The 13,606-nt window shown below is 42.6% G+C and overlaps 1 protein-coding gene across 1 annotated transcript; it reads left to right on the top strand.

Moving 5' to 3' along the window:
* The first annotated feature begins 2,280 nt into the window (after positions 1-2,280).
* Positions 2,281-10,184, top strand: SLBP (stem-loop histone mRNA binding protein). Its single transcript, XM_048081210.2, has 9 exons — positions 2,281-2,601; positions 2,876-3,007; positions 5,369-5,473; positions 6,001-6,060; positions 6,296-6,427; positions 7,078-7,227; positions 8,363-8,447; positions 9,192-9,299; positions 9,653-10,184. The coding sequence occupies exons 1-9, from the start codon at positions 2,558-2,560 to the stop codon at positions 9,680-9,682; spliced, it is 846 nt and encodes a 281-aa protein (XP_047937167.1). The 5' UTR covers positions 2,281-2,557; the 3' UTR covers positions 9,683-10,184.
* Positions 10,185-13,606: the final 3,422 nt, after the last annotated feature.

Here is a 13,606-nt window from a genome sequence, read left to right as displayed (position 1 = left end):
AAGATGGGTACATCACTTAAATTGTACTGCTTTCACGTCTTAGCGTTTTACTGAGCAGAGAGCCAGCCTGATTGTTACCCTACACAGATGGGCAACTTGGAGACATCCTGCAACAGGTCTTGCAGAGGAGAAAAGTGCAGGACCTGTGTGCAAATTTTGAGGGGGGGAGAAAAGCATGAGGTGATGGAAAGTGAACTCAGTTTTCCCTTACATGTTCCCTAAATACGTCTTCCCTAAATACGTCTTCCCTCAATACTATCGATTTCAGCCAGGAGCATGGTGTATGTAGACACTACCCAAAGGGCATTATGAAACAGCTAAAAACACTTCTAAATGCATACGTAGCAGGAGTCTCTGGGGTGTGTGTGTGTATATATATATATATAATGAGAATGCAGATTAATTTTCTACAAGTGAAAGAATTAACTTCAGTGCATTCTCAATGTGTGTTTTTTCCATTTGTGAAATCAAAATAATACAAAAAAATACAAAAAAAAAAAACTCAAAGCAAGCCAGCTACCTGCCGAGACTTCAAACGTTCAATTTCTAAAAGCTCTTGCAAACTATTGGCTGAAGATTCTTGGTCTGGCCTGGTGCAGCTCAACAAGGGCAGGCAGTGAGCACTTTCAGTTTGAAGCTGTTCATTTTGCTGGGAAGTTTGTGGCAATGTCTTTATTCATCCATCCATTGTCTGGCCCAGCTTTGCAAAAGAAAGTTTAGCCAAGTGCTTAAATAGTGTTTGGGCCTTTTGGGGGAAATTAATAGTGTGAGTTTCTCCCGCTACAGGAAGACAAGAGACAACGAGCTCTGTAAATCACCATGAAGAGGATGTTTACCACATCAGGGCAATGCTAAGCTTCGCAGAGCTGGTAGGTTCCTCCTATTGGCCTTCAAGACCACATAATGTAATCCTGCAGTGATCCCCGGCAGAATATTACTGTGCTGATCTGAGACCTTTATATCTGACCTCTTCCTTTTGCTCTTATGCCCAGAGACACCTCATGGGTTTTTTTCCTCAAAGTTTGTAGGCAGGTCCTGTGCTTTTTCTCTTGGAGATCTGTTGTAGGAAGTCTCCAAAATGCTGTTGTTCTGTGATAACAGGCTGGCTCCATGCTCAGTAAAACACTAAGATCTGAAAGCAGGACATATAAGATGTATTTACCCTCAAAGTTAGCTGCTATACGGTGGTAATATTTTTTAATTTAATTAAAAGACATGATGAAGACATGGATAGTGAAAATAAGTTATCCCATGCTGCAGGTAGGAACCAAATGCCCCTAACGGAGAGGCCACCTGGGTCAGTGCGAGACTGTCGGGTTCGTGATGCAGGACACTGCATGCTTAGAATTAATGCGAAATTGTGCCAGCTTCTACAGCCAGAGTGCTGCTACGGCCATAGGTGATAACAGTTCTTAAAAAGCTTACAGTTCCTGAGAAGTAACCCCTTGATAGCACTAAATTTACAACCAGAAGTCTAGCATGACTATTATGTGTTATCTTTATCTAAACATCCCATTCTTGTTTCCACCTTGCCACTTTTTGAACGCTGACAGAATCTGCAGAAATCTGGCCGTTATTACATTCCAAAAAAAAAAAAAAAAATCTAATGACTTTTTTAAATAAAACAACACCTCTTTGTAGAGATAAAATTCCTTTAGGTAGAGGCCTTTACTACTGCTCCTGCAATAGCTACATCCATTGTCCAGCAAGAAAACACTGCCTGGTTTCTATGCATCTTTCCCAAAGCATGTCATCAACCTTTAGTCCATTAGACTAAATGCAGAGATATGATATTTAAAGGTGTGCTTGTGTTTTCCTGGGGGTGTTTTCCAGACAGTTTCTGGGTTATTGGTAAATGTCAGCATGCAGCAGATCTCACAGGTGGATGGGAACTCATGATGCCTGTGTTTGAAGTTATAGTAACCCAAAAAACTCCACTTATTTGGAAGCTTAGTGACCTTATGGCCTAAGCGATATTATTCAATACCGATCTTAATTATTATTTAAGGTTATGTCTCTTTATAAGATATAAATTTATACTGTAGCTCTTGAGTGTGGGCTTGAACGGGCTGTTTAAATACCCTTCTCTTCCTCCTGGTTTATTGAGCCGTCCTGATGCCTCCAGGCCTTAACCTTTAAATCCCGGCCAACCTCCCCATTCCCTTTTTCGCCCTTTTTTTTGGGGGGGTTTGGTGCCGAGGGGGAGGTGCCTCAGCCATGGCGCTCCGGGGGGCCGCGCTCGGCTCTCCCGCCAACACGCCCCGGGCCGGGCCCAACCATGGCGGCGGGGGGGACGGGGAGGGAGCCGGGAGCGTCCTGACACCTCCCGTTCCTCCGTGAACCACCGAGGAGCCCTCTTGGTTCTCGGCGAGGCTCGGCGGAGGCTCGGCGGGCGCGTTTCCCCCCTCCTCGGCCCTTCCACACGCCCGCGTGTCCCCCCCGGGGCGCCGCGGTGGAGGGGCCGGCGGGGAGGCGGGCTCGGCGGGGAGGCGGGCTCGGCACGGCGGCGGCGGGAGATGCGAAGCGGGGCCGGCTGCGCTCCCTGCCGCCCCACGCCATGGCTGCCCGGCAGCGGAGCCCTCACGGCGCCGAGACCGCCAGGTAGGAGCCAGCGGGGAGCCTGGAGGTCCCCCCTCGGCCAGCTCCCTTCACCCGTTCCTCCCCGCTTCCCTCCCTCGCTTCCCCTCAGCGAGGCCGCCTCGTGTGGGGGGCGCCGCCGCCGCCGCCATGTTGCGAGCCGCCGGCCCCTCGCTGAGGGGACGCCGCTTCGTTGCGGGGAGTGAAGGCGGCAAGTCGTTTTTTTATTATTATTATTTATTTACTTAATTATTTTTAATAGAGATGGAAATAACGGCTTTGTCTTGTCTGCCGGCAGCCCGCAGTCTGCCCCTCGGTGGTGCCAGGGGAGGAAGCGCGGCGCGGATGGGAAGCGGCGGAGGCAGAGCCAAGACGGCGGCGCGGCGAGGGACGAGAGCTCCGGCAGGGCTGCCGACGGCAGGCCGGGCAGGTAGGTCGTGGGCTGCTCCCCTCAGAAAACACCCCGCTGGAATACGGCACCTGCAGGGGAACACGAAGTCATCGAGCCCCCAGCTGCCTCACGGCAAACCAAAAGTTAAAGCACGATGCTGAGGGCATCATCCAGATGCCTTCCGAGCACCGACGGGCGCGGGGCACCAGCCACCTCTCCAGGAACATGTCCCAGGGTCTTACTGCCTGCACAGCAAGGCAATTTTTCCTCGCACCCACTATGATCCTCCCCTGACACAGCTCTGTGCTGTTCCAACACGCACACTAAATACTTGGTCCAGAAGAAATTAATCTGGCGCGGTGTTTTTGTCTCAGAGTTGCTCCTTGAGAAATAAGGCTCTTTGATCTTTTAACCTCGTCAATGCGTATAGATATCTGAGGGGAGAGCGTCAAGAGGATGGAGCTGTGCTCTTTTCAGTTGTGCCCAACGACAGGATGAGAGGCAACGGGCACAAACTGAAGCACAGGAGGTTCCGACTGAATATGAGGGGACATTTCTTTGCTGTGAGGGTGACAGAGCACTGCAACAGGTTGTGGAATCTCCTCTGGATATACTCAAAACCCACCAGGAGGCCATCCTGCACAATGTGCTCTAGGAGATCCTGTTCAGCAGAGGGGTTGGAGTAGATGATCTCTAGACATTCTGTGATTAATTCTCATGATTTGCACTATTTTTCTTCATTTTTTTTATGCTTGCACTTTATGCTCGTTTACTGCTGTTTACCATGAAGTGCTAACAGCACAAAAAAAACTCTGCATCTTTGTGGGTACAGGCTGTGCTTACTGTTAGGGTCAAAAAAACCAAGTTGACTAATGAAACATGCAAGTCTGCAAAGTAATCTGCACTTATTTTTCTGAAGCCTTACTTCTGAGAATGCTACATCATCCCAAAAAGTTGTTTCTAAATATGTGAGCAAATGTGGGAGGGGGGTCCACTTCTGAGGTCAGTCATTCTGTTCGTAGTGCTGCCATTTGCCTTCCTTACCATTTCCCCAGCACAGGAAATGACAATTTAGTGAACGTATCTTATTTTATAGCACCGTTTACATCTGAGCTATAAATACCAGGGTCCCTTTTGTTCCTCTCATCAGTGGATCGGAGTTGCAGCCTACAGCCCTGTTGATTGAACCTAGGCTTCTGATCCAGAATGAGATGGGTTGTACCCTAGAATTAAACGGTTTTTTTTTGCTGATGGTAAGCCCAGAAGACACCGGTCAACAGCTCAAAGGCTGGTATCAAAAATAAATTACTAAATTAATTTCAGGAAGCATGCTTGAATTGTTTACTTTGGGATAGTCAGCAGTGCACCTTTTTCTTCCGTGGGGGAGCAGTAATCAAATGTGGCCTGCTTTTTCAGTTAGAGATGGATTTAAGTAAATGATAGAAATCATTTTTGGATGAACAGACATTTGCGAAGGGACCTGTGCTGTTTGGTACAGATTTTTAAACTTTTCTGAGTTGGTAACTGAGGTTCATCTAAAAAGGACTTCCACTATGAATTTAACAAAAACATCAAAGTAGTGCAAGCCCATTTCTGAGCTGGGAGCAGGGAGGGATTTGGAGTTGGTTTTAGTGCAGATGGGTCAAATTCCCTGACTTCAAGAGACTTCTCTGGGCAGAACCTTCGTAACTCTCCAGAGAATTTCCAGATCTAATGAGAAAACTCTGGTCTGTAGGACGCGGTTTTGGTTTTGTACTTTAGAAAGATAAATCATCAGGACAGGAGGTGGTCTGGAAAACATATTTAATAATCTGAATGTGGGCAGCTGTCAGCTGGGAAAGGTTATGCTCGTGATGTTAATGGGCTGCAATAAAGTTGTTAAATGCTGTTAGCAAGGTCAGAGCAAATCTCAGGTTACCAACTGAAAACTGAGTCTTTTCTTTAATGATCTGTATAATGTAATTACATGTTCTAACTTTTGTCTTATAGCTCAGGAGTCTGCAATCATGAAAGGGTAAATATTTGATACATTGTTCAGTGGAGTGAAAATACAGAAGTGAGTAAATGAGTGAAGATGATAGTTCACATACCATATTCTGAAGGAAACCAACTTAAACTTACTGAAGTGTAGGCTAGGTAACTTGTTACAGTGGTTAGTTTCTACAGATATCTACGTAAACTTCTTAACAAAAACAAAACAAAACCAGACAACCTCAGAATGGAACTATCAATTTTTTAGTTTTAAAATGCTACCATTTTCATAGAACTATAGAAGATCTTCAGAATTATTGTGACTACTATACATGAGTATGTCAAATAGCTATCAAGCTGTGAATGGGGGAGATGGTAGGAGAGGGATGAAATACAATAAAACAAATCTGTAATTTTTTTCTTCTTCAGTTTTACAACACCAGAAGGCCCTGGCCCCCTTTCCCGGTGTTCAGACTGGGGAACTGCAGTGGAAGAAGATGAAATGAGAACCAACGTTAACAAAGAAATTGCAAGGTACCCGTGGGTTTTTAACGTGTGGAGAAGGGAGGGAAAATGGCAGTTTTCCTGTAGAATCTGCATTGACTTGTATTTTTAACTTAAATGCTGTAGTAAAATCAGACCAGCCTTGGCCTGAGAGCCAGAGGTAGCAAGTTCTGCTTTAGGCCAGCTGTGGCTTAAGTCCTGTAGCAGGGACATAGCACACTGGTAGTCACTAAACCTCTCCCTTTTGGACAAAACCCCTCCTGTGTCTCCAGATTTAAATCATCTCCTTTGAATATCCTTTTGGTATTTACTGTTTTGGCATATCATTACCATAGGAAGGTTTTTTAGACAGAAGACTCAGGAAGTGAAAGTCCTTTGGAGTTTTTTTTTTTTTTAGGGAAAAAACTGAAGCAACCATTCCATAGTGGGAAGGTACTTAGGTTGACTTATTCAAGGCTACTGCTTAACTGAGAAGTAAAATTAACTGTGAGCTGGGACAGTGCAGCGTTGTCTGTTCTCTTTGTGTATATTCTTAATACTGACTTGAACTCTTACAGATACAGAAGAAAACTCCTCATAAATGAGTTTTCAAGGGAAAGGAGGTCCTCTTCTGGAAGGTAGGTTTCTAACTTAGCTGACAAACAATAGGTTTGAATTTTCAAATGTACTGTGTTGCTTCTGAAAACTGTTCAAGTAGTTCATTGGAGGTCTCCCCTGATATTATAATTCAGTAACATTCTCAGCATCCATTTGAAAATTTTTAATGTTTCTTTTTAATTTTCGGCATGCAAGTTTGCTCTAGGCGTATCACTTGTTTTCTGGTACCCCCATTTTATATTACTTTTTTCTTAGTTCTGATTCAAAGGAGTCCACTGCAACAGTAGAACTTGAGACGGATGAAGTGGTTTTGATGAGAAGACAAAAACAGATAAACTATGGAAAAAATACAATTGCGTACGATAGATACATTAAAGAAGTTCCTAGGTAAGTTGCTCGAGTTTCTGGAAAACTAAACATTCAAATAGAGGTCATACCTGTTCTTTGTAAGCATGTGAACGTACTAAACTTGATATCTGAGGTATCTACAAATGAAACTAAGGCTTTTTTTTTTTTTTACCAGATAAGCGAAATGAACAAATTAAATGTGTCTTGGATTTTTGTTTATTTTAAAACTACTCTGTACGTGAGGCCTTTTTAACTTTTTCATGCTGCAGAAATGAAAGTGTAAGTTCTTTTGCTGTGCTTGTCAGTTAGGGGAAATGAAACTGCTTTTTTTGCAGCCAGTTTTCTCGTTAGTAAACTGACAGGCAAAATGGACTATGGTTGCTCTTAAACTTGGTATATATGTTATATGCAGAAACTGCACAATTAAGTTTTCAGATCTAACATTGATTTTTTTTTTCCCCACTTGACCCAAAAATGGAAGAACTAAAATGTTCATGTGTAGATGCCAGCCTTTCACTTGAGTACTGGAATTGTGCAGTAGTCTTTGTTGTTGTTTTTTTTTTCCCCAGAAAAATCACTTAGAATTTGCTGGGTTGTAATGAGCATGGACAGCAGGCAGTCTTAACTTTTACAGCTATCTGATATCTCTGTGTGAAAAGCATCAATAATTTTTTTCATGTCTAATATAGATGCCATCGTATACCAGGAGTTCACCCCAGAACTCCAAATAAATTTAAGAAGTACAGCCGTAGGTCATGGGACCAGCAAATAAAACTGTGGAAAGTTGCACTGCATTCCTGGGATCCACCTACTGAAGAAGGATGTGATCTGCAAGAAATGTATGTATAGAATCTTAAAGATAGATGTATATATTAAAAAACAGCAACACCTTATGTTCAAAAAAATAAAGAATTGTAGCCATTTGTGAGACAAGTCAGCGATTACTGAACGTTTTCATTAGTTACTTGTCCGCAGTTAGTGTTCTTGAGAGCTACTCAGTTCCTTCTCAGAGTATGTAACAGCTTTCTGGACCTAATTGGTGAGACTGGACTTGTAAGGGCATATCTATATATCCCCCATTTCTTGTAATGTATTTCCACTGGATGAGATCAGAGTTCATGCTGCAGTGCTTTATAGTGGGAAATATCACACCAGCAAGGCAGAATGTTCTTTCAGGCCAGCGTAGATTAATTAAGCTGTGGTAGAAGCAGTGCTGGAGAGTTCAGACTGACAGATCTCATGAATATTGAGCTCAGAACAGAATAATGCAAATAGTTATTTTTCTCTACAGAAAGCAATAAAACTGGTCAGGGAATATCCAAAAGAAAACGGTGGGATTACAGAATGAAGGGATGCAGACGTAACTAATTCCTCAGGAAACAGATTTGTGGTGACAGACTACTTTATCACCTCCCTTGGCACCCCCCCAAACATTGGTGATGATTTTAAAATCAGTGTGGAGCAGTGGGATATAAAAAGCAGTGGCTTACTTTAGCTTTCTTTTACTTGTAATCAACAAGAAGGGAGTTAAGTGGTGTTTCATCCTGAAGCCTGCGGCATCTGTTGGTGTTGAAATGCTAGCCTGTCTTCAAATACTAGTGCCCGGTTCTGTGTATTGTGGCTGTTAAATCTTGAGTGGAAAACAAATTAATGAAAACCTTGTCCAGGGAAATAAAAATTGTTTGCTCTTTCCGTAACCGTTGTCCTCTATATTGAGGCATTGCTTGCGCGTTGGGTGGTTTTAGTTGCAGTACTCAATCTCAAGGCTTTAACGTAGTCTTCAGCCATTTTGGCTGTGTAAGTTAACCTGCTGTTCTGTTTTGTCTCAGCACTTTTGTCACCTCTGTATAACCTCTGTAGGTCTCGTTGCTCTTGTTCTGACATTGCTTTCCGGTCTGCGCCCATGAACTACAATAAACCTCCTATTAAAAAATGTAATTGGTTCTAAGGTATATGCTTTTAAATTATTTACAGTAGTCCTGTTGACCTTGGTGAGATGGAGACAGAATCCGTAGCAAGCCATTCTACAGAATCTCAAACGAGCTGTCAAGATAATGATGTAAGAATGCCTGTCATTTGCATAAATATTTGTTTAGTAATTGGTCTGTTGATTAGAATTGTAACCAGAGTAGCCTGAATACACGAGAGGCTCCACAGTCAGCTGTGTTTAGGGGCTGCAATTATTAAATTCAGACACTTTCACAGCTGTAATCAATGTCTGTCTGTAGTCTGAATTTAGAGAATTAGAACTTAACTGTCATCTGAGATGGTCACTTCCCTAATTTTTTATAGCTGGCAGAAGAGAATACACCTGTTCAAAATATGTCACTTGTGAACTGTGATGTAAAGAGGAAATACTACTTTACATTGAAATATCTGATTTTAAAACAGAAAACAATTGGTACAGTTTTCTGGGCATGAGTGGACATTTTGGATGCTCTTTTTATACCTAGAAAACACTTAGCACAGCTGAGCAGTGCCCTGTTCTAAAGATGTAGTGATGTTTTTCTTGCTGTTTTCTTAATACATCTCTCATGATGAATATTGAATCTGTATAAGGTTTTGGTGTACGCATACACCGATCCTTAAGATGTATGTAAGAAACCTTAGGAAGTGGTTGTATGGCCTTCACTTGAATCTCTTCAGATTTGAGACTAGCCTAATGTTTTTGTATGGCCTTTAAAAAAAAGTGTTTGTAAGCCTCTGCTATAGAGTGGTTTAAATGAATTGAAGAAGTTACATGAATTGTTGCCTAAGCAAACCTGTATTTAACTGCTTATTTTTAATGTTTTTTGTATTCCAGGATACCTGTTCTGGCACTCCCACCAAAGTTAGACACATTGACTATCAAGCAGAAGGTGAATTTGACTTGGAAGCGTGTTTGAGTGAGCCACTTAAAGATTTCAATACTGTGAGTTAAATAGTCTTATGCCAATTGTTTTAGGGGAAGTTTCTTTTTAAATTTGAGAGGTTAGCTTGATTCATAAACTGGGTGTTTTCTACCTTTTAATAGTGAGAAGGGTTAAGCAAAGTTAAAGACTGTTCTCTAAGTTGTGGTTGGTCTACATATTCTCTGGACCAAATTTATGTAAAAAGTAGAATTAAGTTTTGTGACTTCTTTTTAATTTTTAATTTATGTATCTCAGATTTTTTTATAAAACCTTCCAATAGAAAAAACAGCCGAAGGCAGTGCTATTCTCAAGTGATTATAAAGTTCATCAAGATCTTACCATCTTTTTTCCCCCATTGTGTCCCTAATTTCAGTTGTCCACCTGCAGATCAAGAGCAAAATAGGGAAAAGTTTTTCAGCAGCTGTATGTCATTTTGCTTTTCCATCTGTCTCTACAAAGATCCGTCTGGAAGTAATGCAGGCGGTAGCTGAAGCATACTGCTGATTAGTACTAGTATACTTGTCTGTTGCAGTCACTAAAGTTTAAACTGCCTTACCTTTTAAAAACAAAAAAAAAACAGATTCTTTTTATTTGCAAAAATGTTTCTGAAACAACTGGAGAAGAATTACTCAAGAAATTAGTCAATATTGTAAAGACTAGGTAGCAGTAATATTGTTTTAAGAAGCAGTAGGCTGAATTTGAAATCTGTAAATATTAATGAGTTGTTTGTTAATACAGTCAAGAAAACAAAATGTTTAGGGAAAATAATAGATGCTTTTTAATTTGCCGATTTTAAATGTAAAACTTGTAAATGATAACACTGTACAGACTTTCTGCTGAAAGCAGTTAATGTTTCTATTGCTTTTGTATGGGATGTTGCTGGAAAATAAATGGATGTGAATTTATTTACGACTCTTCATTTCCTACTACTGGTGTTCCGTGGATAACAAAATGCAGAGAAAATACTGAAAGCCATATATCTGAGGCTGATACTAATAAGCTAGGGTATAATATGGGTTTTGGAGGAAGACCTAGAATCTAGTTGTGTGAGGCCACCGTGGTGAATTTAAGACTGGTTTGTAATGGGTGAGCCTTTTGCAGTCCCCTTCAAAGCAGTTCGGATTAGTAGTTCTCCGTGAGCTGGTTACAAGGTTGTGTTCTCTAGAACTGCTGCTGGAAAAGCTAGGTGGGCACTTGAAGCTCTGTTAACTGGACTTCACCTGATTTGATCTCTAACCTGGAATTTCTGGGTGTTGCTGTTAGAACACTCTCAGGCTCAAAGGAGACACAAACTTCTCAACTCTCCGGTGAGTATCCTACCTATAAGGACTATTACTAGTTATCAAGTTTGTCAGGCACTCTTATAATTCTGTAGCTTTTGTCTTGATCTGATGGGGAAACATCCAAGAGGAAGCTGTGGTGCGGAGATAAGGTGGTCTTAAGGTCAAGCCAAGATCTCCCATGTCACACTGGAGGCATTTGATGCCTTTACCTAAGGCTTCATCGTGCTAAATGGCCTTAAAACCAGACTTCCTGGGCAGCACAGTAACTGTTATGAGCATCAAGGTTTTTAACTCGGGTGATAGGGCTGACAGGCAATTGCACATGAAGTTCCCTGGGAACACTATTCCAAATCACAACTACCTACTATTATGTATTTTTGTTTGTTTGTTTTAATGGTTAGCGCATCTAACCATCAACCACTTAAAAATGTAGTTCTGCCACTGTGCCATTCACTGTTGGCAACTGGTGGTACTAAATATTTTCATAATTTTTTGTTTGTTTGTTTTGTTGCACTTTTAAATATTTTGAAGGTTCGTAATGAGTCACGTGAAGTCAAGAACAAAACTATTCATATCGTAAATAAGCAACCGATAGTACACACTTGAGCATCGGTCAAGAATAAAGAACTAATGTTAGATGAGGTGGTGTCTTTACCCAATGTGAACTAGTACAGCAGGGTTTCTGGAGAGAACTACACATTGCAGAGCTGCAAATTAATTCTTCGTTTCATCTTGATTCTGTATTCATAATCCTGAAGTGCTTGATTCTGCGTAACCGTAGGGTGGTAGTTGACACGGAGCTGTTGTCTCGATTTGCATGTTTTCAGGAGATACCAGGTGCTCGTGCTGCTCGTACACTTGCTGTAGCGGGTAGAAATAGTCGAGCTGTCTACTTTGCTGTTGTTTTACTGAAAGGACTGTGCAAGGAATTAGATGGTCAGTGAATTGGCTTCTCCATGTTATTCATAATACCATGCTATATCTAAACTTCCCATGCATAGCGTGGCAAAACTTGTCAAGGTGTTGTGGTTTAACCCGACCCAGCCTGGGCCCGCTGCCCTGCCTCTGTCCCCTCCCAGCCCCTGGTGCGCCCTGGCGGGCTGGCACGAGAAGCTGAAAAGGCTTTGACTCAGTGTAAGTAAGCACCGCTCCGCAACAACTAGAACATCGGCGCGTTATCAGCATTATTCTCATCCTAAATCCAAAACACAGCACCCTGCCAGCTACGAGGAAGAAAGTTAACTATCCCAGCTGAAACCAGGACGCGAGGTTATATTATACCCAGGCTGTTCAGGTTGTTTTGAATAAAATTAAGTCCAGAGATGCTAGCAGATACATCCAGTCTGGTCTCCTGGGTAACACGGGTCATACAATATCACCTTAATCCTGTAGTGAGTAATTTTAAGCCTCGTGTGGAGAACCAGGATGAGGCAGTACTGGAGTCAAGAGAAGCAATTCGACTTTTTAAAGGGGGGATGGTAGATCTAACACCCGATTTAACACCCATAGGCAGCTAAGCATCGCACACCTGCTCGCTCACTCCCCCCAGTGGAATGAGGGAGAGAATCAGAAAGGTAAAAGAAAACTCGTGGGTTGAGTTTTTACAGCCTTTTTTAAAGGCTGTTTAATAAGTAAAGCAAAAGGTGCATGGTAAAAATTTCAGGCCTGGGGGAAAAAGGGGAAAACTTCACGAAGAACCATAGTTCCTATGCAGAATAGGAAGATGTCAGGCAAAGAGTGGAGACTGCTTTTCTGTTATAACAAAACGTATAAAATATTTCTCCTTTGGCAAGCATCTTGGGACACTTAAGTTTCTACAGAGAAACTTCTCAGGGGTTTATCCGTAAGCTTAGATAATTTATTTCTCCTGGCTTGCTTAAAAGCAACCGTTAGATGCAGGTCTGGGGTGTTCAGCATGCGTTCTTACCCAGGCACTGATACTTGTTGGTAAACTGTATCAGCTTAGAAGTCTGCACGATGTTCAGTGTCTGTGAAACAGGCTCAGATTTTGAGTTTGTCCTGAAACAACAGGGCATCCGTGGTATTGGTTTTAATCCTATGAGTTATTCCCCTTCACTTCAACTATTTAGAGAACTTCGTGTTTATGGACTGCATCTAGGTAGGGGTTTAAAGAGAGAACCCATGTTTTCTGAGATGTTTTTTCACTAAATAATGAGCAGGAAATATATATTTTTTTCGCTGAATGCAAAATTGAATGAATCATAGAGTGATTTAGGTTGGAATTGACCTTAATGTCCATCCATTTCCAGTCCCCTGCCGTGGGCAGGGACACCTCCCACCAGCCCAGGCTGCCCCCAGCCCCATCCAGCCTGGCCTTGGGCACTTCCAGGGATGGGGCACCCACAGCTTCTCTGGGCAGCCTGTTCAGTGCCTCACCACCTTTTGAGTGAAGAATTTCTTAAAATATCTAATCTAAATCTTCACTTTTTTAGTTTAAAACCATTCCCCCTTGTCCTGTCACTGCACCCCCTGACAAAGAGTCCCTCCCCAGCTTTCCTGCAGCCCCCTTTAGGTACTGGCAGGCCGTTGTAAGGTCTCCCCAGAGCCTTCTCTGCTCCATGCTGAACAACCCCATTTCCTTCAGCCTGTCTCTATCCGATCCAACAGCTCCATGTCCTTGTGCTGGGGGCCCCAGAGCTGAACGCAGGGCTCCAGGTGGGGTCTCACAAGAGCAGAGCAGAGGGGGACAATCCCCTCCCTCGCCCTGCTGCCACCCTGCTTTTGTTGCAGCCCAGGACACGGCTGGCTTTCTGGGCTGCTGGCACACATTGCTGGCTCATGTGGAGCTTCTCATCAGCCAACGTCCCCAGGTCCTTCTCCTCAGGGCTGCTCTCAGTGAAGTCCTCTGGTGGTTAAATGTGGGATAACATCATTTGTTTAAGTTAATGTCTGGTTAATAAAATAATATTACGTAGAATAAAATCTTTTTTTTTTTCAATTGTGCATAATTGCCTACGATGGACTTTGCTTCAGACGGAGAACTGGTGAGTCAAACAGCGGAGTTAATAGGTTAAAGCCCTTTA

The sequence above is a fragment of the Anser cygnoides genome, chromosome 4 (assembly GCF_040182565.1).
Source record: "Anser cygnoides isolate HZ-2024a breed goose chromosome 4, Taihu_goose_T2T_genome, whole genome shotgun sequence".
NCBI lineage: Eukaryota > Metazoa > Chordata > Aves > Anseriformes > Anatidae > Anser > Anser cygnoides.
The sequence above is the reverse complement of the archived record's forward strand: the minus strand, read 5'-3'. Positions and strand labels throughout refer to the sequence as shown.

Bases quoted from the DNA above. Each gene is read 5' to 3' on its own strand.
- SLBP (XM_048081210.2), top strand. From the start codon at position 2,558: ATGGCTGCCCGGCAGCGGAGCCCTCACGGCGCCGAGACCGCCAG. The intron at 8,448-9,191 runs GTAAGAATGCCT...TTTGTATTCCAG, and splicing joins CGAGCTGTCAAGATAATGAT to GATACCTGTTCTGGCACTCC. The intron at 9,300-9,652 runs GTGAGTTAAATA...CCCTAATTTCAG, and splicing joins CACTTAAAGATTTCAATACT to TTGTCCACCTGCAGATCAAG.